The 27,914-nt window shown below is 37.4% G+C and overlaps 1 protein-coding gene across 3 annotated transcripts in view; it reads left to right on the forward strand.

Annotated features, from left to right (window-relative positions):
• RAPH1 (Ras association (RalGDS/AF-6) and pleckstrin homology domains 1) overlaps positions 1 to 27,914 on the forward strand; it is a 389,631-nt gene that overhangs the window by 203,247 nt on the left and 158,470 nt on the right. For all 3 annotated transcript variants that reach the window (XM_053698663.1, XM_053698661.1, XM_053698662.1), the window contains exon 2: positions 22,087 to 22,206. In XM_053698663.1, coding sequence (XP_053554638.1) covers positions 22,087 to 22,206 — 120 coding nt within the window. The remainder of the gene's footprint in view (positions 1 to 22,086; positions 22,207 to 27,914) is intronic.

Genomic DNA, 27,914 nt, shown 5'->3' on the forward strand with positions numbered 1-27,914 from the left:
AGTTGCGTCATTTTTTTGACGTTATTTTGCGCCAAAAATGTCGGCGTTCCGGATGTGGCGTCATTTTTGGCGCCAAAAGCATTTAGGCGCCAAATAATGTGGGCGTCTTATTTGGCGCCAAAAAATATGGGCGTCGCTTTTGTCTCCACATTATTTCAGTCTCATTTTTCATTTGCTTCTGGTTGCTAGAAGCTTGATGTTTGGCATTTTTTTCCCATTCCTGAAACTGTCTTATAAGGAATTTGATCTATTTTGCTTTATATGTTGTTTTTTCTCTTACATATTGCAAGATGTCTCACGTTGCATCTGAGCCAGAAGATACTACAGGAAAACCTCTGCCTGCTGGATCTACCAAAGCTAAGTGTATCTGCTGTAAACTTTTGGTAGCTATTCCTCCAGCTGTTGTTTGTATTAAATGTCATGACAAACTTGTTAATGCAGATAATATTTCCTTTAGTGATGTACCATTGCCTGTTGCAGTTCCCTCAACATCTAAGGTGCAGAATGTTCCTGATAACATAAGAGATTTTGTTTCTGAATCCATAAAGAAGGCTTTGTCTGTTATTTCTCCTTCTAGTAAACGTAAAAAGTCTTTTAAATCTTCTCTCTCTACAGATGAATTTTTAAATGAACACCATCATTCTGATTCTTTGGACTCTTCTGGTTCAGAGGATTCTGTCTCAGAGATTGATGCTGATAAATCTTCATATTTATTTAAGATGGAATTTATTCGCTCTTTACTTAAAGAAGTACTAATTGCTTTAGAAATAGAGGATTCTAGTCCTCTTGATACTAATTCTATACGTTTGGATAAGGTTTTTAAAGCTCCTGCGGTTATTCCAGAAGTCTTTCCTGTTCCTAATGCTATTTCTGCAGTAATTGCTAAGGAATGGGATAGATTGGGTAATTCATTTACTCCTTCTAAACGTTTTAAGCAATTATATCCTGTTCCGCCTGACAGATTAGAATTTTGGGACAAAATCCCTAAAGTTGATGGGGCTATTTCTACCCTTGCTAAACGTACTACCATTCCTACATCAGATGGTACCTCGTTTAAGGATCCTTTAGATAGAAAAATTGAATCTTTTCTAAGAAAAGCTTATCTATGTTCAGGTAATCTTCTTAGACCTGCTATATCATTGGCTGATGTTGCTGCAGCTTCAACTTTTTGGTTGGAAACTCTAGCGCAACAAGTAACAAATCGTGATTCTCATGATATTATTATTCTTCTCCAGCATGCTAATAATTTCATCTGTGATGCCATTTTTGATATTATTAGAGTTGATGTTAGATTTATGTCTCTGGCTATCTTAGCCAGAAGAGCTTTATGGCTTAAGACTTGGAATGCTGATATGGCTTCTAAATCAACTCTACTTTCCATTTCTTTCCAGGGAAACAAATTATTTGGTTCTCAGTTGGATTCTATTATTTCAACTGTTACTGGTGGGAAAGGAACTTTTTTACCACAGGATAAAAAGTCTAAAGGTAAAAACAGGGCTAACAATCGTTTTCGTTCCTTTCGTTTCAACAAAGAACAAAAGCCTGATCCTTCGTCCTCAGGAGCAGTTTCAGTTTGGAAACCATCTCCAGTCTGGAATAAATCCAAGCCTGCTAGAAAGGCAAAGCCTGCTTCTAAGTTCACATGAAGGTACGGCCCTCATTCCAGTTCAGCTGGTAGGGGGCAGGTTACGTTTTTTCAAAGAAATTTGGATCAGTTCTGTTCACAATCTTTGGATTCAGAACATTGTTTCAGAAGGGTACAGAATTGGTTTCAAGATGAGACCTCCTGCAAAGAGATTTTTTCTTTCCCATGTCCCAGTAAATCCAGTGAAAGCTCAAGCATTTCTGAATTGTGTTTCAGATCTAGAGTTGGCTGGAGTAATTATGCCAGTTCCAGTTCCGGAACAGGGGATGGGGTTTTATTCAAATCTCTTCATTGTACCAAAGAAGGAGAATTCCTTCAGACCAGTTCTGGATCTAAAATTATTGAATCGTTATGTAAGGATACCAACGTTCAAGATGGTAACTGTAAGGACTATATTGCCTTTTGTTCAGCAAGGGAATTATATGTCCACAATAGATTTACAGGATGCATATCTGCATATTCCGATTCATCCAGATCATTATCAGTTCCTGAGATTCTCTTTTCTAGACAAGCATTACCAATTTGTGGCTCTACCGTTTGGCCTTGCTACAGCTCCAAGAATTTTCACAAAGATTCTCGGTGCCCTTCTGTCTGTAATCAGAGAACAGGGTATTGTGGTATTTCCTTATTTGGACGATATCTTGGTACTTGCTCCGTCTTTACATTTAGCAGAGTCTCATACGAATCGACTTGTGTTGTTTCTTCAAGATCATGGTTGGAGGATCAATTTACCAAAAAGTTCTTTGATTCCTCAAACAAGGGTAACCTTTCTGGGTTTCCAGATAGATTCAGTGTCCATGACTTTGTCTTTAACAGACAAGAGACGTCTAAAATTGATTACAGCCTGTCGAAACCTTCAGTCTCAATCATTCCCTTCGGTAGCCTTATGCATGGAAATTCTAGGTCTTATGACTGCTGCATCGGACGCGATCCCCTTTGCTCGTTTTCACATGCGACCTCTTCAGCTCTGTATGCTGAACCAATGGTGCAGGGATTACACGAAGATATATCAATTAATATCTTTAAAACCGATTGTTCGGCACTCTCTAACGTGGTGGACAGATCACCATCGTTTAATTCAGGGGGCTTCTTTTGTTCTTCCGACCTGGACTGTAATTTCAACAGATGCAAGTCTCACAGGTTGGGGAGCTGTGTGGGGATCTCTGACGGCACAAGGAGTTTGGGAATCTCAGGAGGTGAGATTACCGATCAATATCTTGGAACTCCGTGCAGTTTTCAGAGCTCTTCAGTTTTGGCCTCTTCTGAAGAGAGAATCGTTCATTTGTTTTCAGACAGACAATGTCACAACTGTGGCATACATCAATCATCAAGGAGGGACTCACAGTCCTCTGGCTATGAAAGAAGTATCTCGAATTTTGGTTTGGGCGGAATCCAGCTCCTGTCTAATCTCTGCGGTTCATATCCCAGGTGTAGACAATTGGGAAGCGGATTATCTCAGTCGCCAAACGTTGCATCCGGGCGAATGGTCTCTTCACCCAGAGGTATTTCTTCAGATTGTTCAAATGTGGGGGCTCCCAGAGATAGATCTGATGGCCTCTCATCTAAACAAGAAACTTCCCAGGTATCTGTCCAGATCCCGGGATCCTCAGGCGGAGGCAGTGGATGCATTATCACTTCCTTGGAAGTATCATCCTGCCTATATCTTTCCGCCTCTAGTTCTTCTTCCAAGAGTAATCTCCAAGATTCTGAGGGAATGCTCGTTTGTTCTGCTAATAGCTCCGGCATGGCCTCACAGGTTTTGGTATGCGGATCTTGTCCGGATGGCATCTTGCCAACCATGGACTCTTCCGTTAAGACCAGACCTTCTGTCTCAAGGTCCTTTTTTCCATCCGGATCTGAAATCCTTAAATTTAAAGGTATGGAGATTGAACGCTTGATTCTTGGTTATAGAGGTTTCTCTGACTCCGTGATTAATACTATGTTACAGGCTCGTAAATCTGTATCTCGAGAGATATATTATAGAGTCTGGAAGACTTATATTTCTTGGTGTCTTTCTCATCATTTTTCTTGGCATTCTTTTAGAATACCGAGAATTTTACAGTTTCTTCAGGATGGTTTAGATAAGGGTTTGTCCGCGAGTTCTTTGAAAGGACAAATCTCCGCTCTTTCTGTTCTTTTTCACAGAAAGATTGCTATTCTTCCTGATATTCATTGTTTTGTACAAGCTTTGGTTCGTATAAAACCTGTCATTAAGTCAATTTCTCCTCCATGGAGTTTGAATTTGGTTTTGGGAGCTCTTCAAGCTCCTCCGTTTGAACCTATGCATTCATTGGACATTAAATTACTTTCTTGGAAAGTTTTGTTCCTTTTGGCCATCTCTTCTGCTAGAAGAGTTTCTGAATTATCTGCTCTTTCGTGTGAGTCTCCTTTTCTGATTTTTCATCAGGATAAGGCGGTGTTGCGAACTTCTTTTGAATTTTTACCTAAAGTTGTGAATTCCAACAACATTAGTAGAGAAATTGTGGTTCCTTCATTATGTCCTAATCCTAAGAATTCTAAGGAGAAATCATTGCATTCTTTGGATGTTGTTAGAGCTTTGAAATATTATGTTGAAGCTACGAAATCTTTCCGTAAGACTTCTAGTCTATTTGTTATCTTTTCCGGTTCTAGGAAAGGCCAGAAAGCTTCTGCCATTTCTTTGGCATCTTGGTTGAAATCTTTAATTCATCTTGCCTATGTTAAGTCGGGTAAAATTCCGCCTCAAAGAATTACAGCTCATTCTACTAGGTCAGTTTCTACTTCCTGGGCGTTTAGGAATGAAGCTTCGGTTGACCAGATCTGCAAAGCAGCAACTTGGTCCTCTTTGCATACTTTTACTAAATTCTACCATTTTGATGTATTTTCTTCTTCTGAAGCAGTTTTTGGTAGAAAAGTTCTTCAGGCAGCGGTTTCAGTTTGAATCTTCTGCTTATGTTTTTTGTTAAACTGTATTTTGGGTGTGGATTATTTTCAGCAGGAATTGGCTGTCTTTATTTTATCCCTCCCTCTCTAGTGACTCTTGTGTGGAAAGATCCACATCTTGGGTAGTCATTATCCCATACGTCACTAGCTCATGGACTCTTGTTAATTACATGAAAGAAAACATAATTTATGTAAGAACTTACCTGATAAATTCATTTCTTTCATATTAACAAGAGTCCATGAGGCCCACCCTTTTTTGTGGTGGTTATGATTTTTTTGTATAAAGCACAATTATTCCAATTCCTTATTTTATATGCTTCGCACTTTTTTTCTTATCACCCCACTTCTTGGCTATTCGTTAAACTGATTTGTGGGTGTGGTGAGGGGTGTATTTATAGGCATTTTAAGGTTTGGGAAACTTTGCCCCTCCTGGTAGGAATGTATATCCCATACGTCACTAGCTCATGGACTCTTGTTAATATGAAAGAAATGAATTTATCAGGTAAGTTCTTACATAAATTATGTTTTTTAAAAACCGGGCTTTCATTCATCAAAGTTTACCTTCACTTTAAACAATGCTCCAATTTACTTCTGTTATCAAATTTTATCAAATTTTCTTTGTTTTCTTGTTATCCTTTGTTGAAAAGAAGAAAGGGAAGTTCAGGAGTGTGCACGTCTGCAGTAGTACTATATGGCAGGAGTTTTGCTACAATGTTCTACATTAGCAAGAACACTAGATGGCAGCACTATTTCCTGTAGGTCAGAGCTTTCCAAACTTTTCATGTTGGTGACACACTTTTTAGACCTAAATCATTTCACGACACAGTAATTAATTCAGTTGTACTAGCAAAAAGGAGGTTAAACTAACTTGTTTCAAGAGATACGGACACATACATAAATGATATAATAACAATGTGTATTTACAAGTAACAGTAAATATGTGCAAGAATTAAAAAAAGTTTAATAACACCAATAGCTACTTACTATTTTAATGGGGTGTATGAGGTTGATGGGATGAAGACAGTTTCTGAATATTTGGTGAAATATTAGATAAAGACACTTGCATTTAATTATCAAGCATTTTTAAGCTTCTACTTCCTAACCATATATTAAGAGCAGGAGCAGCAATGCACTACAGGGAGATAGTTGCAAAAAAACCCCACTGTGACTTCTGACTTAAGCTCCGCGTTTAAGCTGCCGCCCTCAGAGCTCTGTGAGTCCGACTGACTACTGCCCATGCTGCAAACACACTGCTGTCCTACTCACTGACTACACGTGCAGTCACGAGCCAATTAAGGAGACTTCACGTGCAGTCAGGAGCCAATGTCCCACCAAAGCCGCCAATGGGAATAGTTTCAGTTCCCACTGAGCTGCGCCAATTGGTTAAGATGATCGGTGACCCCCTAGGTATCAATCACGTGTCAACCATGTGATATGCGTAGCAGGTAGGCAGGCAGAATGTCGGAAACCAAAAAAATAAAAATTTTAAAAAATTTGTGCTGAAGCAGGGACACACCTACACACTGCTGCTGACACACTAGTGTGTCCCGACACACAGTTTGGAAAGCACTGCTGTAGGTAGTGTGCACATTTCTGGAGCACTGTATATCTCTTCAACAATGATAATGAAGCAAATTTGAATATAGAAGTAAACTGGAAACATTTTTTTTTTAAATTGTATTCTTTATCTGAATAATGAAATAAAAATTTGGTTTTATGTCCCTTTAAAGAAGGCACTTTTATGTGTTTTTTTGTTTTGTTTTGCACATTGTAAAACTCAATGTTTTTTTTGTCACACGCAGAGGAGTGTCACTATCTAATGGTAAGTTTGAGGCAAATAAAAACATAGTTTTGACTTGTAAATGGTTTTCTTTCATATGCCTGATTAAAATGCTTGAGTACAATGTCCCTTTAAAATGAATAAGTACATACAAACTGACAATGGGAATATTCTTCCAATAAAGTTTGGAGGCATACAGTGGTTTTTTTCTGGGGAAAAGGAGAACATAGACAGTTTTTACAGTCATTGCAGCATAAGGTGGGAAACTTGAAAACAATAGAATACATTTTAGTGTATATAACTATTAAATATAAGCAAGTGCTGAATTGCAAAAGATCTGCATACAAAATATATGTTTTAAAAAGCATTTCAAATTCACACCAAATACTATATCTTATCTTAATTATACTCCCTTAACATTAAATAAGTTTGCATTGCACTAAGCAAATGCTTTCTAATATGTAGCAGGTTTAGGCAATTTGTAGCTTCTCAAGGAAAGTTATGAAACAGTATTTTCTTTTTGGAAGCGTGAGACAAGCACAGTTTTAGACAAAAGCAAGATATTTTTCAGCAGAAGTAAGCAAAAGAAATAATGTGTCTCCCCCTGCCCCCCTTTTTTTACTACTCATAATTAAACATTATAATACACCTTAAAGCGACAGTCAAGTCAAAATGTCATGTTTCAGATAGGACATGCAATTTTAAACAATTTTCCAATTTACTTTGTTCATCAAATTTGCTATGTACTCTTGGTATTCTTTGTTCAAAGCTAAATCTAGGTTGGTACAAACTGATTTATAAACCTTTTGAAGGCTGTCTCTTATCCCAGTGCATTTTGACAGTTTTTCACAGCTAGACAGTGCTACTTCTTGTGTGCCATACAGATATCATTGTGCTCACTCCTGTGGAGTTATTTATGAGTCAGCACTGATTGGCTAATTCAAGTCTTTCAAAAGAACTGAGATAAGGGGGCAGTTTGCAAAGGCTTAGATGCAAGGTAATCACAGAGGTAAAATGTGTATTAAAGGGACACTGAACCCAATTTTTTTCTTTCATGATTCAGATAAAGCATGGAATTTTGAGCAAGTTTCTAATTTAGGCCTATTATCTATTTTTCTTTGTTCTCTTGCTATCTTGATTTTAAAAGCAGGAATGTAAATCTTAGCAGCCAGTCCATTTTAGGTTCAGCACCATGGATAGTGCTTGCTTATTGGAGGCTTACATTTACCCACCAATAAGCAAGCATAACCCAGGTTCTCAACCAAAAATGGCTGTCTCCTATGCATAACTTTCCTGCTTTTGAAATAAAGATAGCAAGGGAACGAAGAAAAAATGATAATAGGAGTAAATTAGAAAGTTGCTTAAAATTGCATGCTCTATCTGAATCATGAAAGAAAAAAAATGGGTTTAGTGTCCCTTTAATATAACAGTGTTGGTTATGCAAAACTGTGTATTGGGTAAAAAGGTTTATCAATCTTTTTAAACAATAAGGACTAGATTACAAGTGGAGTGCTAAATAATCGAGTGCCTGCAAATTTTGCCCGTTTGCGGGTGTGTGATAATTAACCATACATTACAAGTGACTGTTTTTTGCTACAACGACCTCATGGTAGCAATTAGCGCTTATACAATGTGTGCCAAATGCCCCTAAATACAACCTAGTGTATTTTATTAAAAAATAAAGATAGTAGCATCTTTATTTTTTAATCAAATTACTGCACTAGTCAGTATTTTGGGGCTAAAGCTGGTGGGAGTGGGGTGCTAGAAAAAAAACGTCACTGAACTATGTGTTCCCAGTAAATATATATATATATATATATATATATATATATATATATATATATATATATATATATATATATTTACACAGTTGTGCTCATAAGTTTACATACCCTGGCAGAATTTATGATTTCTTGGCCATTTTTCAGAGAATATAAATAACACAAAAACGTTTCTTTCACTCATGGTTAGTGTTTGGCAGAAGCCATTTATTATAAATCAATTGTGTTTACTCTTTTTAAATCATAATGACAAAAGAAACTATGCAAATGACACTGATCGAAAGTTTACATACCCCAGTTCTTAATACCGTGTATTGCCCCCTTTAACATCAATAACAGCTTGAAGTCTTTTGTGGTATTTGTGGATGAGGCTCTTTATCTTCCCAGATGGTAAAGCTGCCCATTCTTCCTGTAAATTCTTGGGCTGTCTTGCATGAACTGCATGTTTGAGATCTCCCCAGAGTGGCTCAATGATATTGAGGTCAGGAGACTGAGATGGCCACTCCAGAAACTTCACTTTATTCTGCTGTAGCCAATGACAGGTCGACTTGGCCTTGTGTTTAGGATCATTGTCATGTTGGAATGTCCAAGTACGTCCCATGCGCAGCTTCCGGGCTGATGAATGCGTATTTTTTAATAACATACTGCATTCATCTTGCCATCAATTCTAACCAAATTTCTTGTGCCTTTGTAGCTCACACATCCCCAAAACATCAGCGATCCACCTCTGTGTTTCACAGTAGGAATGGTGTACCTTTCATCATAGGCCTTGTTGACTCCTCTTCAAATGTAGCATTTATGGTTGTGGCCAAAAAGCTCAATTTCTTTCATGTAATTAGCAGGAGTCTATGAGCTAGTGACGTATGGGATATACATTCCTACCAGGAGGGGCAAAGTTTCCCAAACCTCAAAATGCCTATAAATACACGCCTCACCACACCCACAATTCAGTTTTACAAACTTTGCCTCCCATGGAGGTGGTGAAGTAAGTTTGTGATAGATTCTACGTTGATATGCGCTTCGCAGCAGGCTGGAGCCCAGTTTTCCTCTGAGTGCAGTGAATGTCAGAGGGATGTGAAGAGAGTATTGCCTATTTGAATTCAATGGTCTCCTTCTACGGGATCTATTTCATAGGTTCTCTGTTATCGGTCGTAGAGATTCATCTCTTACCTCCCTTTTCAGATCGACGATATACTCTTATATACCATTACCTCTACTGATTCTCGTTTCAGTACTGGTTTGGCTATCTGCTATATGTAGATGAGTGTCCTGGGGTAAGTAAGTCTTATTTTTTGTGACACTCTAAGCTATGGTTGGGCACTTTATATATAAAGTTCTAAATATATGTCTTTAAACTTATATTTGCCTTGATTCAGGATGATCAATATTCCTTATTTCAGACAAGTCAGTTTCATTATTTGGGATAATGCATATGAATAATCAATTTTTTCTTACCTTAGAAATTGTTTTCAAAATAGACTTTTTTCCCTGTGGGCTGTTAGGCTCGCGGGGGCTGAAAATGCTTCAATTTATTGCGTCATTCTTGGCGCGGACGTTTTTGGCGCAAAAAATTCTTTTTGTTCGTGATTACGTCATTTTTTTGACGTTTTGCGCCAAAAATGTCGGCGTTACCGGATGTTTGGCGCTAAAAAATGTGGGCGTCATTCTTGTCTCCACCTTCTTTTCACATTATTTCAGTCTCATTTTTCATTGCTTCTGGTTGCTAGAGGCTTGTTCATTGGCATTCTTTCCCATTCCTGAAACTGTCATTTAAGGAATTTGATAATTTTGCTTTATATGTTGTTTTTTCTATTACATATTGCAAGATGTCTCAGATTGACCCTGGATCAGAATCTACTTCTGGAAAGACGCTGCCTGATGCTGGTTCTACCAAAGTTAAGTGCATTTGTTGTAAACTTGTGGTAACTGTTCCTCCGGCTGTAGTTTGTGATGAATGTCATGATAAGCTTGCTAATGCAGATAGTATTTCCATTAGTAATATACCATTACCTGTTGCTGTTCCCTCAACATCTAATACTCAGGATGTTCCTATTAATATAAAAGAATTTGTTTCTAAATCTATTAGGAAGGCTATGTCTGTTATTCCTCCTTCCAGTAAACGTAAAAGGTCTTTTAAAACTTCTCATTTTTCAGATGAAATTTTAAATGACCGTCAACATTCTGATTTGTCTATTTCTGATGAGGATTTTTCTGGTTCAGAGGATTCTGTCTCAGATATTGACACTGATAAATCTTCATATTTATTTAAGATGGAATTTATTCGCTCTTTACTTAAAGAAGTTTTAATCGCTTTAGAGATGGAGGAATCTAGTCCTCTTGATACTAAATATACTAAGCGTTTAAATTCATTTTTTAAACCTCCTATGGTTATTCCAGAAGTTTTTCCTGTCCCTGATGCTATTTCTGAAGTAATTTCTAGGGAATGGAATAATATGGGTACTTCATTTACTCCTTCTCAAAGGTTTAAGAAATTTTATCCTGTGCCATCTGACAGATTAGAGTTTTGCGACAAAATCCCTAAAGTTGATGGGGCTATCTCTACTCTTTCTAAACGTACTACTATTCCTACGGCAGATAGTACTTCCTTTAAGGATCCTTTAGATAGGAAGATTGAATCCTTTCTAAGGAAAGCTTATTTATGTTCAGGTAATCTTCTTAGCCCTGCTATTTCTTTGGCTGATGTTGCTGCCGCTTCCACTTTTTGGTTGGAGGCTTTAGCACAACAAGTATCAGACCATAATACTCATAGCATTGTTAAACTCCTTCAACATGCTAATAACTTTATTTGTGATGCCATCTTTGATATCATTAGAGTTGATGTCAGGTATATGTCTTAAGCTATTTTAGCTAGAAGAGCTTTATGGCTTAAAACTTGGAATGCAGATATGTCTTCTAAGTCAACTTTGCTTTCTCTTTCTTTCCAAGGTAATAAATTATTTGGTTCCCAGTTGGATTCTATTATTTCAACTGTTACTGGGGGGAAAGGAACTTTTTTGCCTCAGGACAAAAAATCTAAAGGTAAATACAGGGCTTCTAATCGTTTTCGTTCCTTTTGGCAGAATAAGGAACAGAAGTCTGACCCTTCCCCTAAAGGAATGGTTTCTGTTTGGAAACCTTCTCCAATCTGGAATAAAACCAAGCCTTTTAGAAAGTCAAAACCAGCTCCCAAGTCCACATGAAGGTGCTGCCCTCATTCCAGCACAGCTGGTAGGGGGCAGGTTACGTTTTTTCAAAGACATTTGGATTAATTTGATTCACAGTCTTTGGATTCAGAACATTGTTTCACAAGGGTACAGAATAGGTTTCAAGGTAAGGCCACCTGCAAAGAGATTTTTTCTCTCTCGCATTCCAATAAACCCAGTGAAGGCTCAGGCATTTCTGAAATGTGTTTCAGATCTAGAGTTGGCTGGAGTAATTGTGCCAGTTCCAGTTCTGGAACAGGGTCTGGGGTTTTACTCAAATCTATTCATTGTACCAAAGAAGGAGAATTCCTTCAGACCAGTTCTGGATCTAAAGATATTGAATCGTTATGTAAGAATACCAACATTCAAAATGGTAACTATAAGGACTATTCTGCCTTTTGTTCAGCAAGGGCATTTTATGTCCACAATAGATTTACATGATGCATATCTTCATATTCCGATTCACCCAGATCACTTTCAGTTTCTGAGATTCTCTTTTCTAGACAAGCATTACCAGTTTGTGGCCCTTCCATTTGGCCTAGCAACAGCTCCAAGGATCTTTTCAAAGGTTCTCGGTGCCCTTCTCTCTGTAATCAGAGAACAGGGTATTGCAGTATTTCCTTATTTGGACGATATCTTGGTACTTGGTCAGTCTTTACATTCTGCAGAATCTCACATGAATCAACTTGTGTTGTTTCTTCAAAGACATGGTTGGAGGATCAATTTACCAAAGAGTTCGTTGATTCCTCAGACAAAGGTAACCTTTTTGGGTTTTCAGATAGATTCAGTGTTCATGACCTTGTCTCTAACAGAAAAGAGACGTCTGAAATTGTTTTCAGCCTGTCGAAACCTTCAGTCTCAATCATTCCCTTCGGTAGCCTTGTGCATGGAAATTCTAGGTCTCATGACTGCTGCACCGGACGCGATCCCCTTTGCTCGTTTTCACATGCGATCTCTTCAGCTTTGTATGCTGAACCAGTGGTGCAGGGATTATACAAAGATATCACAATTAATATCCTTAAATCCCAATGTACAACACTCTCTGACGTGGTGGATAGATCACCATTGTTTAGTCCAAGGGGCTTCTTTTGTTCGTCCAACCTGGACTGTGATCTCAACAGATGCGAGTCTGTCAGGTTGGGGAGCTGTATGGGGATCTCTGACAGCGCAGGGGGTTTGGGAATCTCAGGAAGCGAGATTACCAATCAACATTTTGGAACTCCGTGCGATTTTCAGAGCTCTTCAGTTCTGGCCTCTTCTGAAGAGAGAATCGTTTATTTGTTTTCAGACAGACAATGTCACAAATGTGGCATATGTCAATCATCAAGGTGGGACTCACAGTCCTCAGGCTATGAAAGAAGTATCTCGGATACTTGTATGGGCGGAATCCAGCTCCTGTCTAATCTCTCCGGTTCACATCCCAGGTGTAGACAATTGGGAAGCGGATTATCTCATTCGCCAGACGTTACATCCGGGCGAATAGTCCCTTCACCCAGAGGTATTTTTTCAGATTGTTCAAATCTGGGGACTTCCAGAAATAGATCTGATGGCCTCTCATCTAAACAAGAAACTTCCTAGGTATCTGTCCAGATCCAGGGACCCTCAGGCGGAGGCAGTGGACGCGTTGTCGCTTCCTTGGATTTATCATCCTGCCTATATCTTTCCGCCTCTAGTTCTTCTTCCAAAGGTGATTTCCAAAATTCTAATGGAACGTTCGTTTGTGCTGCTGGTGGCTCCAGCATGGCCTCACAGGTTTTGGTATGCGGATCTCATTCGGATGGCCAGTTGCAAACCTTGGACTCTTCCGTTAAGACCAGACCTTCTATCTCAAGGCCCTTTTTTCCATCAGGATCTCAAATCATTAAATTTGAAGGTATGGAAATTGAACGCTTGATTCTTAGTCATAGAGGTTTCTCTGACTCAGTAATTAATACTATGTTACATGCTCGTAAATCTGTGTCTAGGAAGATTTATTATCGAGTCTGGAAGACTTACATTTCTTGGTGTTCTTCTCATAAATTCTCCTGGCATTCTTTCAGAATTCCTAGAATTTTACAGTTTCTTCAGGATGGTTTGGATAAAGGTTTGTCTGCAAGTTCCTTGAAAGGACAAATCTCTGCTCTTTCTGTTCTTTTTCACAGAAAGATTGCTAATCTTCCTGATATTCATTGTTTTGTACAGGCTTTGGTTCGTATCAAACCTGTCATTAAGTCAATCTCTCCTCCTTGGAGTCTTAATTTGGTTCTGAGGGCTTTACAAGCTCCTCCGTTTGAACCTATGCATTCTCTGGACATTAAAATACTTTCTTGGAAAGTTCTGTTCCTTTTGGCCATCTATTCTGCTAGAAGAGTTTCTGGGTTATCTGCTCTTTCTTGTGAATCTCCTTTTCTGATTTTTCATCAGGATAAGGCAGTGTTGCGGACTTCATTTAAATTTTTACCTAAAGTTGTGAATTCTAACAACATTAGTAGAGAAATTGTTGTTCCTTCATTGTGTCCTAATCCTAAGAATTCAAAGGAGAGATCTTTACATTCTTTGGATGTAGTAAGAGCTTTGAAATATTATGTTGAAGCTACTAAAGATTTTAGAAAGACTTCTAGTCTATTTGTTATCTTTTCTGGGTCCAGAAATGGTCAGAACGCCTCCGCCATTTCTTTGGCATCTTGGTTAAAGTCTTTGATCCATCATGCTTATGTAGAGTCGGGTAAATCCCGCCTCAAAGAATTACGGCTCATTCTACTAGGTCAGTTTCTACTTCCTGGGCGTTTAGGAATGAAGCTTCTGTTTATCAGATTTGCAAAGCAGCAACTTGGTCTTCTTTGCATACTTTTACTAAATTCTACCATTTTGATGTGTTTTCTTCTTCTGAAGCAGTTTTTGGTAGAAAAGTACTTCAGGCAGCTGTTTCAGTTTGATTCTTCTGTTTATGATTTCAGTTTTTTTCATTATTAAGATTAAAACTTTTGTTTAGGGTTGTGGATTATTATTATTTTTCAGCGGAATTGGCTGTCTTTATTTTATCCCTCCCTCTCTAGTGACTCTTGCGTGGAAGTTCCACATCTTGGGTATTTATTATCCCATACGTCACTAGCTCATGGACTCTTGCTAATTACATGAAAGAAAACATAATTTATGTAAGAACTTACCTGATAAATTCATTTCTTTCATATTAGCAAGAGTCCATGAGGCCCACCCTTTTTTGTGGTGGTTATGATTTTTTTGTATAAAGCACAATTATTCCAATTCCTTATTTTGATGCTTTCGCTCCTTTCTTATCACCCCACTTCTTGGCTATTCGTTAAACTGAATTATGGGTGTGGTGAGGAGTGTATTTATAGGCATTTTGAGGTTTGGGAAACTTTGCCCCTCCTGGTAGGAATGTATATCCCATACGTCAATAGCTCATGGACTCTTGCTAATATGAAAGAAATTAATTTATCAGGTAAGTTCTTACATAAATTATGTTTTTGGTCTCATCACTCCAAATGACTTTGTGCCAGAAGGTTTGAGGCTTGTCTCTGTGCTGTTTGGCGTATTCTAAGCGGGATACTTTGTGGCATTTGCGTAGTAATGGCTTTCTTCTGGTGACTCGACCATGCAGCCCATCTTTCTTCAAGTGCCTCATTGTGCATTTTGAAACAGCCACACCACATGTTTTCAGAGAGTCCTGTATTTCAACTTCACCGTTGATGAAACGGTTTGCTAACCGAGAAACGCGTTGCAATTATTGGGGCCAACTGGGTGACCCTGTAATCCACTCTTTATAACAACCTTGGTGTTGTTTTTTAACTTTTTGTTTTTAATAAATATTTGCAACTTTTATTTTTGGAGTGGATCTCATTTCCTACCTTCAGCCTACAATCCCTGCAAAGGGACATCATGCTCTTTGTGCACAGCTACTGAGAAGCATAAAGTATGCCTTTGTTCCTACTGCACTAATGCCTAAAAGACCGTTTGTTTGGGTGAGCTGCCACACCTGCTTGAATCTGCAGCCTGCCTCTACCAGCACATTGGTGTGCTTTTGGAGTATGTGAGTACCCACTTTATACTATCAAGCACACACCTATGTTTCATCTTTAATGGTCTGCACATATAGTGCTCTCTGTTTTATCACACCTGTTGCAGCACCACAGCATTGGAAGTATCCCTGAACGGGTGAGCTGTTACACCCACCTAAATCTACAGCCTGCCTCTACCAGCACATAAGTGTGCTCCTGGAGTATGTGAGTACTCATTTGGCTATTCTGTTACATTTTATATGTCTTCATCCAGACAATACTACACATGAGGCGCCCCTCTGTTGTTTTCTATTTTTCCTAGTTCTTACCTGGATCATCCGGTGAAGAGGAGGCAGCCACCGCCAGCTATCAGCCTAATCCAAAAATACTTTTTCTTTCTATTGATTCCAAAAGGGATTTACATAAAGATAACCATATATTGATATATTTTTTATCTAACAAGATAATATTAGCTTGTTTAAATTGTAGATTGTTTTTGTGGGTTAATAATTACCACCATTTAATTGTATACTATTTTGCGCCCCCTCCAGTGTGATTTTATCACACACTAGATTTTTTTCCATTACACCTGCCCCATAATATTGACAATACCAGTCTCTGGAACACATTCTGAGCATATTGTTATTGTTACAACACAGCATCAAATAATATGCTCTTTAATAAAGGATACTAAGAGAAAGCTATTTTTATAACCGAAACATTCAAATGAGCAGCAGATTTGTTTTCTTGACTAGTGTCAGTTTTTTTTCTCTCCATTTCCCTTTATCATGTGATGGTCATCAGCCAATCAGACACCTATATGTATACACTTTTGCACACGCTCAGTAGGAGCTAGTAACTCTATGGCTATACGGTTTGCTAGTGGAAGAATATTTACATTTTCTTTAAAACTACATGCACTATCTGAATCATGAAAGTTTTTTTGTTAGGTTGGTTTCCCTTTAATCTGTTTTAATAATTTTCAATACTCTATGTTAATTTACTGGCAAACTGCAGAAAATATATTTACAAGGTGATTTTTGCCAAAAATACATCTATTCAAAATTTAATTGCCCTCATGTACATTTCAGTTTTGACCATTATGCCCTTATACGTGTTGAGGAATAGCTTCCAGTTTGAGATCATATAAGTTTGGGGTTGGGAGCATGTAGGTGTTAGGCAACAGTTTGAAGGCCTGTAAACCTGCAGCATCCTGTTTTTGATTATATGAAAGAAAATTATGACTGAAGATATGTTTGTTAAATTGTGGTTTCATAAGCAGCATTATGCTATGTCCGTAAATACAAGGGAATGAGTTTATAATATATTCAATACTTACTAGGGTCTAAAAAAATAAAGTGACATTTTAAACAGACAAGTTAAATGTTTTTATTCAGGATCTCCGGTAAAAAAATAAATATATTATAGTTAGGTGCACGCATGATATCTATACCTTTAATTCTTTGTGGCATAAATTCAACAAGGTGTTGGAAACATTCCTCAGAGATTTTGATCCATATTGACAAGATAGCATCACGCAGTTGCTGCAGATTTTTCGGATGCACATCCATGATGCGAATCTCCACCACATCCCAAAGGTGCTCTATTGGATTGAGATCTGGAGACTGTGGAGGCCTTTGTCATGTTAAAGAAACCAGTTTTAAATGATTTGAGCTTTGTGACATGGTGCATTCATCTGCTGGAAATAGCTATCAGAAGATGGGTACACTGTAGTTATAAAGGGATGACAAGGTCAGCAACAATACTCAGGTTGGCCGTGGCATTTAAACAATGCTCAATTGGTACTAAGGGGCCCAAAGTGTGCCAAGAAAATATCCACACATACGTCTAGGGTGTTACATAAGGGGTCTATATCAAAATCCATAATACCATAAAATAGAATCTTGAAATCCAGAAATATCATAATTCCTAATGTCTAAAATCCTGAAAATCAAAATGCTGAAAGAACAAAATCCCTAAATTATAGAATCCCTAAAATGCAAAATCCCTAAACTTAAAAATCCCTATAGATACGATGTCCTGTGATGTCCCCATCTTCTCTACCTTTTTGTCTCTGCCTGGGGGGTTCAAAGGGCACCCCACCGATCTTCTGGCATCCACCCCAAGTGAACCTTGGGGAATGAGGTTTACAAGGGGGACACCACAGCACATCGTATCTATAGGGTTTTTTTAATTTTATGGATTGTGCATTTATGGGATTTTATAATTTAGGGATTTTGTTCTTTCTGCATTTTGATTTTCTGGATTTTAGACTATGGAGATTATGATCTTTCTGGATTTCAAGATTCTGTTTTATGGTATTAGGGATTTTGAGTTTAGGGATTTTGAGTGCCTCCCTTACAAAAGGCATTTAGTTGTGTCATGTATTTGTCATGTTTGACTCAAAACAGGCTCACACAAGTTTCGTTTCAGAAGAAGCAAATGTCCTTACATGGGGAATGAGAGAGGTTACTGGAAAAATACATAAAGCTTATGTATAGGAATCTGTATAGTTTTTGACATTTTGTGACAAGTCACAGGTCATGGGGGGTGCTGCTTGGATAATGATGGAAAGATTCTTGTAATGGAATCCGATTTTTTTTCAAACATTATTATGTTGTTCCAGGTAGAAATGTAAACCAGAGTTAAATGCATTTAGTTAAAGGGGGACACCTTACTTAATTGTGTATATATATATATATATATATATATATATATATATATATATATATATATATTGTCTATATGAAAGAGCAGCATTTAAACATGAAAAAATGTGTAGTAAAAAACAAAGTTAAAGCTTTTTTAAATGTAAATTGAAACAAATACAGCTGTATCATTTGTGTACTGCCTTGTAATCCTCATTGACTGAACCTACAAAATAATGTTATATAACTCTGCACATTGTGCAGAAGTATATAACATTAGCTTAGCGCCAACTTTATCCATCAAAGTATATCAGAGATATTTTATTACAAAGATAAATTTCCCAGAACGCCGCTCCTGGCTCTACTGAGTGGGTCTTTTTTTTTCCTAAGTGCATAGCAGGCACGCCGTCTAGTCACAGCGCGCCTGATCGCGCCATTAAACTGAATGTAGCTCGCTCCCGCTACATTTAATTTAATGGCGCGATTGGGCGTGCTGTGACTTGACGGCGTGCCCGCGATGCGCTTAGGGAAAAAAAGACCCACTCAGAGCCATTAGCAGCGTTCTGGAAAATTGAACTTTGTAATAAAATATCTGATACACTTTGATGGATAAAGTTGGTGCTAAGCTAATGTTATATAATTACAAGGCAAATCTGTTGTGTTGCTATAGAATAACATATCAGTCAAGTCTAAACTTTTTTTTTTTTTTTTTTAAACAAAGCATCTTGTTTGGTGCAATTATTTCTCGATATTCGATAGCGGTAACTCCACCATCCTTTTGTCTTATTTAGAGGAGCTAATCTGTGCTTGGGTCTGCAGACAACAAGGCTAGCTATAATGCTAGTATAACGTGCAGTGTATTGCAGTTATCTGCTAAAGCCAACTAGGGAACGATACAGTATGTGGACACCCCTACTTATTAATGAGTTCAGGTGTTTAAGCCACACCCTTTGCTAGCAAGTGTACAAAATCCAGCAAATATCCATGAAATTTCCAAAGACAAACATTAGCAGTACAATGGGTCATACCGAAGAACTCAGTGACTTTAAAGTGGCGCTGTCATAAGTCAGTTTGTGAGATTTCTGCCCTACTAGATTTTTCCCTGTGAATTGTCTTAGAGCAACAATAGCCCAGCCATGAAGTGATAAACCACGCAAACTCACAGAGTGGGCTGCAGTGTGCTGAAGCTTTTAGCATGTAAAGTCGCCTACCATTGGTTGCATTACTCACTAGAGTTCCCCACTGCCTCTGGAAGCAAACATCAACTGTGCGTCGTGAGCAGCTATACACAAGCCTCAGATCACTAGGCTCTCAATGCAAAGCTTCGCTGGAGTGACGTACAGCACGTCCCCAGAGAGCTGCAGGTAGTTTGCAAAGTTTTTGTAAATACTTAAAGGGACATGAAACCCAAAAGTTTAATTCGCAATTCAGATGAAGCAAACAACTTTAGTAATGTTTTTTTAAATTTTCTTCTTTTATCAGATTTACTTATTTCTCATGGTATTCTTTGTTGAAGAGATATGTTGACAGGTAGTGTGCACATTTGTGGGGCAGTACATGACAGGAAACACTGCTGCCATCTACTGTTCTTGCAAATGTATAAAACTGCTGTCATATATTGCTCCAGTAATGTGCACTCTCCTACAACTTCCTCCTTTTTTTTTTTTTTAACAAGAAAAAAAAATGATTAGAAGTAAATTTGTAAAAATGTATTTTCTATTTTTTTTTATTATTATTTTACACTCTATCTCAATAATGAAAGAAATGTTTTGGATTTTATGACTCTTAATTTGTGTCATACAAACCACTGCTGACTCTGAGAATGTGTACTGTTTGACAACTGGTGCACGGGCCCGCTCAGAATATGTGCGTATGCCACTGAAAACCAGTTATAACTTTTACTAAAAGCATTTCTGCTAATGAATGTAAATTGCAAAAATGCTTCTATTTAAAATTGCAATGTATCATGCACATTTCAATTTTAACCTTTCTTTCCCTTTAAGTCTTGGGTGATTTTATCATGTTAAAATATCTTTTTTAATGGAGAGCTAGACATAATTGTGGGTTTCTAGTAAAGATGCTGCCTAGGCATTTATTATGATGCGTTTATATCCTAATGTGAAAGAGAGAGCACATTATTTTGCAGTCTGTTTTTGTTTAGAGGATACGCCTTTACTGAAGGAAGTAACTTTCCACCACTGATTGCTTTGTCAGCATTCTGCATCAAAAATACCACTGATTGAACACTGCACTTTTCATTCTCTTGAAGTTGATTATCATTTGTGCTGTAATAGCAGATGTGGATAGTTGTGCAATAAAACTCAGAATTGTGCTGGTCTTGTACATTGATTATCTTGTACTGCCTTGTATCTTTTCTGTGTTGAACCCGATTTAAAGTAGCTTTTTGTTTATTTTTTTTTGCTTTTTCATTTCTAATTGATATTGCTCTATTCCATAAAATAAATTGGTTTAACCGGTCCCATAATGTGAAGCTGCAGCCTTTGAATTCATATATTAATATCCACAAGTTATTTCAAAAGGTTGTTATCTCTAAAATCAGTATGTTTAAGACGAGAACAGCCACACAAAAATATCTATAAAAAGAAAATGACAGGATAAACAAAATGCTTGACTAGCTAGTGTGTGACATTTCTTGGTCATATCTTGGGACTTATTAACATTTACTACCATTCTATACTGTGTATGGGGTAAACAGAGATGTATCTTGTTTGTGTGTGTGTGTGGTATATGGTTAAATAGATTTGATAAAACCTCTAATATATGTGGCTTTTATTGGTCTCCACCAGAAACCTCTAAAACAGGAAGTGTATTTGAGGTTTATTATTCTGTAAAGCTTTGATGTTTGACATAGAACACTTCACTACCCTTAACTGCGGTATAGTGCATTTTAATTTCTTCAGGCTTTGCACTGTTACTGCTTGTATGAGCAAGAGAAAAGACTTGTATAAATGTTTTCACGTCTGTATGTAGGGTCTGACAAATCAGTCACTTTTTCCAAAATGTGACTTCTTCTTCTTGAGTTTTAGATTAATTTACAGATTGCTTTATTTTAGCTCTACAGACTCCTACAAATCTATGACTGACCCCATTGTATAAGTTTGTCAAACTGCCCCTCTATATAATCAGAATTTTTGCAAAAACAATATTCATGCTTAAAGGGATAAAACGGTCAAAAATGAAATGTGCATCGGTGCATTTCAATTTTAAACAAACATTTTTGCAATATACTCTGAGTAAAAATCCTTCTAGTAAACATTATTACTGTTTTAAGCAGCATGCACATATATGCTGTAAGTGCCCCATGCACCAGCATTCAATGCACCACACCTTCTTAAAGAGTCAGCAGTGGCTTGCATGACACATTGGGCTCAATTTATCAAACACTGGCAGACAGGGTGTACATATTCACCCCTGTCCGCACGGCTTCGTCTCTGGCGGGCAGAAATCCGCTGCCCGCATTTACTATTGCACACGAGCACTCCTTTGCGCTCGTGTGCAACCCCGCCCCCTGTCCACGCACAGCCAATCATGCGTGGGCAGGAGCTGTCAATCTGTCCAGTTGGAAGAAACTGGGTAGATTTAAATTCTCCACACAAGAGGTGGAGAATAGGGCTGGGAAACAGCGGTCTGATGACCGCTGCTTGATAAATCGTGACTGCAGGTTCCTTTGTGCGAACCTAAAGTTAAAGTGGAGAAAAGGGCTTGATAAATCTAGCCCATTATCTTCACCAATGCAATACACACCATCACCAGCTCTCTGAAAAGGTGTGACATTGAAAAACGAATCATTTTTACAAGAAGCATTTTGCTAATGTCATGTGAATGCATTTCTGCAGACTATAATTTGAATACTATAAGGTTCTTTCATGTGTATAAGAATTAAAACCTACCGATGAAGAGGATATTCAAGTCAATACTGTAGAAAATATTGTACCTTTCCAAAAATTACAAATGGTATCACCTAAATGGATAAATGTTGAGATTGATGGTTCATGTGACTGATATAACTTGAAATGTTTTCCTTTGTAAAATCTCACCATGTTTTGTAGTAATTTAATTCTATCCCATACATTTCCTTTATTTTTCAGATGGAGCAGTTATCTGATGAGGATCTGGATCATGGAGCTGAGGAGGACAGTGACAAAGAAGATCAGGATCTGGATAAGATGTTTGGGGCCTGGTTGGGGGAGCTGGACAAACTCACTCAGGTAAGAGATTATGCAGGGGGCATTGTATTGGCAGTTTTTGCACAACCAATAGTTGTTAATTTGATAAAATTAAAGGGACATTTCAGTCAAAATTTAAATGCACATTTATTAATTATATATTTGAATATAAATATATTTGCAATATACATGCATTGGCTAAAATGCTTCTAGTAAAAGTTATTACCGTTTTAGTGTAACCATTTTTCTCTGCACGTGCATGTGAAGCATTGCTAGATATTCTCAGTGCACCAACCTTTTTCAATACTGCAGTTGCCAGGAGCAGCAGGGAGGCTTGTAATCATGTCAGCAATTAGTAAATTGAGCCATTACCAGATGGTACAAACACCATAGGGTCTCTGAGCAAGTGCTGTGTATATAATGCTGGTGCACGGTGCATACTTAAATACACTTTTGAAACAGCTATAACTTTCATTAGAAGCATTTTTGCTAATGCATGTATATTACAAAACTTTCTATTCAAAACTGAAATGTATACATGTGGATTCCCATTTGGGCTGGAATGTCCCTTTAAAGGCACAAGGTAATTTTTGGTCTTGCTGCTATATAGTTTGTATATATGTTGCTGTGTAAAGGATCCACTTCTATGCAGATAGAAATCATTAAGTGAATATTTTCTGTTGTCTTGCTACAGGATAACATACCAGCCAAGTCTAAACATTTTTAAAACAAATTAACATCGTTTGCTGTAATTATTTTTAAAAAGCCAAACTCCACCCACCACTTCCCTTATTTGGAGGAGCCAATCTGGGCTTGAGTCTGCAGCTGACAAGACTAACTGCTGTCATAATCTTAGCTTTCAGTAGTAGAATATTTTCTGCCCAATTATAGCTGCAGGATGCTTTTCTTTATATTAATATCTTCTAGTATAATGTGATAGCTTGCAGAGGATATGTAGTGTTGACCTTTGCATATACATGGATTCTTGACCTGCTCGTGTTTATAATGTATTTTTCACAATGAACAGCAGCACAGTTTCTAATACTCGTGTAATCTTTTTAAGATACATATTCCATTTTAGTTTCACGTGTCACAAGAATTGATTTATAGGACAATTGGCGGAAACGTCATTTCCTCTGGGCATTCTGCTGTATATGACTGAATTGTATAATCCAACCACAGACATTTATTTTTTTCAGCAGAGTCTGTGATCAAAATTATATAATTTTTTTTTTCTATGTGAATAACATAGGAATGTAAAATACAAGTAACACGCTTTGGGTTTTATGACTTAGCACACCTGAATTGCTAACTTCAATGCACATTATTGAAATATTAAATATATGATATTAAAAATATTAATAATAATTAAAAATTATTATACATACTGTAAAAAATTCTAAATAATCCATAGAATATATATATATATATATATATATATATATATAATATTAATAAATTGACATAAAAATAAAATTGCAGCAACATTTTTTTACTTTAAGTGCATCTTAAAGGAACATGAAAGTCAAAATAAAAGATCATGCAGAAAAAAAAATCCAGTTAACTTTTAAATTAAGTGACTTAATTTTCTTGGGATCCTTTGTTGAAAAGGATACCTATGTAGGCTCAGAAGCATATATGTTTCATTAGCACTATATGGCAGCAGAGTTTGCAATAATTTATAACATTGTTAGTCATTGTTGAGCACTAGATATCAGCAGTGTTTGTAACAGTGTTGCACATTGTTGCTGTTATTTAGTGCTCACGGTTCTTGCACACTTCTGAGCATATGTAGATATGGTGTTCAATAGAAAAGAAAAATGTTACCTTTTTCTCTTTTGCTTTGCTGAATTCTCAATTTGATTAATGAAAATGCAGTTTTGACTTTCATGTTCCTTAAACTACAACAGGCCAAGACATTGCTTAAAAAAAGCTAATTATATTAAAAATATTAATATAACTGTGTTGGTTATGCAAAACTGGGGAATGGGTAATAAAGGGATTATCTATCTTTTAAAACGATAACAAAATCTATTGTAGACTGTCCCTTTAACAAAAATAAAGCCAAAATGGAGAAGCCAGGTGTGAAAAACTAAGTACACCTTATGATTCAATAGCTTGTAGAGCCACCTTTAGCAGCAGTCGTTTTTTTCTTTGACTTTATCAGTCTCACATCGTTGAGGAATTTTGTCCCACTCTTCTTTACAACGTTACTTCAGCTCATTGAGGTTTGCAGGCATCCTACCAGGAGGGGCAAAGTTTCCCAAACCTCAAAATGCCTATAAATACACCCCTCACCACACCCACAATTCAGTTTAACGAATAGCCAAGTAGTGGGGTGATAAAGAAAGGAGTAAAAAGCATCAACAAAGGAATTTGGAAATAATTGTGCTTTATACAAAAAAATCATAACCACCATAAAATAGGGTGGGCCTCATGGACTCTTGCCAATATGAAAGAAATTAATTTATCAGGTAAGTTCTTACATAAATTATCTTTTCTTTCATGTAATTGGCAAGAGTCCATGAGCTAGTGACGTATGGGATAGCAATACCCAAGATGTGAACTCAATGCAAGAGTCACTAGAGAGGGAGGGATAAAAATAAAAACAGCAATGTTTCGCTGAAAAAAATAATTCACAACCCAAAATATAAGTTAATTCTCAAGAAATGAAAAGAAAAAATTTAAAACATAAGCAGAAGAATCAAACAAACTGCTGCCTGAAGAACTTTTCTACCAAAAACTGCTTCCGAAGAAGCGAATACATCAAAACGGTAGAATTTAGTAAATCTATGCAAAGACCACCAGGTTGCTGCTTTGCAAATCTGATCAACTGAAGCTTCATTCTTAAAAGCACACGAAGTGGAGACTGATCTAGTAGAATGAACTATAATTATCTGAGGCGGGGCTTGACCCGACTCCAAATAAGCTTGATGAATCAAAAGCTTTAACCACGATGCCAAGGAAACGGCAGAAGCCTTCTGACCTTTCCTAGAACCAGAATATATATTAAATAGACTAGAAGTCTTCCTGAAATCTTTAGTAGCTTCAACATAATATTTCAAAGCTCTTACCACATCCAAAGAATGTAAGGATTTCTCCAAAGAATTCTTAGGATTAGGACACAAGGAAGGGACAACAATTTCTCTATTAATGTTGTTCGAATTCACAACCTTAGGTAAGAATTTAAATGAAGTCCACAAAACCGCCTTATCCTGATGAAAAATCAGAAAAGGAGATTTACAAGAATAAGCAGATAATTCAGAAACTCTTCTAGCAGAAGAGATGGCCAAAAGGAACAACACTTTTCAAGAATGTAGTTTAATGTCCAAAGAATGCATAGGCTCAAATGGAGGAGCCTGTAAAGCCTTCAAAACCAAATTAAAGGGACACTGTAACCAAAATTTTTCTTTTGTGATTCAGATTGAGCATGAAATTTTAAGCAACTTTCTAATTTACTCCTATTTTCAATTTTTCTTCGTTCTCTTGCTATCATTATTTGAAAAAGAAGGCATCTAAGCTTTTTTTTGGTTTCAGTACTCTGGACAGCACTTTTTTATTGGTGGATGAATTTATCCACCAATCAGCAAGGACAACCCAGGTTGTTCACCAAAAATGGGCCGGCATCTAAACTTACATTCTTGCATTTCAAATAAAGATACCAAGAGAATGAAGAAAATTTGATAATAGGAGTAAATTAGAAAGTTGCTTAAAATTTCATGCTCAATCTGAATCACAAAAGAAAAAATTTGGCTACAGTGTCCCTTTAAGACTCCAAGGAGGAGAGTTTGATTCAATGACAGGCTTGATACGAACCAAAGCCTGTACAAAACGGTGAATATCCGGAAACTAAGCAATCTTTCTGTGAAATAAGACAGAAAGAGCAGAGATTTGTCCCTTCAAGGAACTTGCAGACAAACCTTTATCCAAACCATCCTGAAGAAACTGTAAAATTCTTGGAATTCTGAAAGAATGCCAAGCAAATTTATGAGAAGAACACCATGAAATATAAGTCTTCCAAACTCGATAATAAATCTTTCTAGAAACAGATTTACGAGCCTGCAACATAGTATTAATCACTGAGTCAGAGAAACCTCTATGACTAAGTACTAGGCGTTCAATTATCATACCTTCAAATTTAATGATTTGAGATCCTGATGGAAAAACGGACCTTGAGACAGAACGTCCGGCCTTAATGGAAAAGGTCAAGGTTGGCAACTGGACATTCGAACAAGATCCACATACCAAAACCTGTGAGGTCATGCTGGAGCTCCCAGCAATACAAACAACTGTTCCATGATGATTTTGGAGATCACTCTTGGAAGAAGAACTAGAGGCGGGAAAATATAAGCAGGTTGGTAACACCATGGAAGTGTCAACTCATCCACTGCTTACGCCTGAAGATCACTGGACCTGGACAGGTACCTGGGAAGTTTCTTGTTTACATGAGAAGCCATCAGATCTATTTCTGGAAGACCCCACATCTGAACAATCTGAGAAAACACATCTGGATGGAGGGACCACTCCCCCAGATGTAAAATCTGACGGCTGAGATAATCCGCTTCCCAATTGTCTACACCTGGGATATGTACTGCAGAAATTAGAAAAGAGCTGGATTCCGCCCATGAAAGTATTCAAGATACTTCTTTCATAACTAGGGGACTGTGAGTCCCACCCTGATGGTTGACATATGCCACAGCTGTGATATTGTCTGTCTAAAAGCAAATGAACGGTTCTCTCTTCAACAGAAGCCAAGTCTGAAGAGCCCTGCAAATTGCACGGAGTTCTAAAATATTGATTGGTAATCTCGCCTCTTGAGATTTCCAAACTCCTTGTGCTGTCAGAGATCCCCAAACAGCTCCCCAACCTGAAAGACTCGCATCTGTTGTGATCACAGTCCAGGTTGGATGAACCAAAGAGGCCCCTAGAACTATACGATAGTGATTTAACCACCAAGTCAGAGATAGTCGAATATTAGGATTTAAGGATATTAATTGTGATATCCTTGTATAATCCCTGCACCATTGATTCAGCATACAAAGTTGGAGAGGTCTCATATGAAAACGAGCAAAGGGGATTGCGTCCGATGCTGCAGTCATGAGACCTAAAACTTCCATGCACATAGCCACTGAAGGGAATGATTGAGACTGAAGGTTTCGACAAGTTGAAACCAATTTTAATTGTCTCTTGTCTGTTAGAGAGAGTCATGGACACTGAATCTATCTGGAAATCTAAAAAGGTGACCCTTGTCTGAGGAATCAAGGAACTTTTTGGTATATTGATCCTCCAACCATGTCTTTGAAGAAACAACACTAGTTGATTCATGTGAGATTCTGCAGAATGTAATGACTGAGCTAGTACCAAGATATCGTCCAAATAAGGAAACACTGCATTACCTTGTTCTCTGATTACAGAGAGTAGGGCACAGAGAACCTTTGAAAAGATTCTTGGAGCAGTCGCTAGGCCAAAAGGAAGAGCGACAAATTGGTAATGTTTATCTAGAAAAGAGAATCTCAGAAACTGATAATGATCTGGATGAATCGGAATATGACAATATGCATCCTGTAAGTCTATTGTGGACATATAATGCCCTTGTTGAACAAAAGGCAGAATAGTCCTTATTGTCACCATTTTGAAAGTTGGTACTCTTACATAACAATTCAAAATTTTCAGATCCAGAACTGGTCTGAATTAATTTTCTTTCTTTGGGACAATGAATAGATTTTAATAAAACCCCAGACCGTGTTCCT

Source organism: Bombina bombina, chromosome 1 (assembly GCF_027579735.1).
Source record: "Bombina bombina isolate aBomBom1 chromosome 1, aBomBom1.pri, whole genome shotgun sequence".
NCBI classification, from domain to species: Eukaryota; Metazoa; Chordata; class Amphibia; order Anura; family Bombinatoridae; genus Bombina; species Bombina bombina.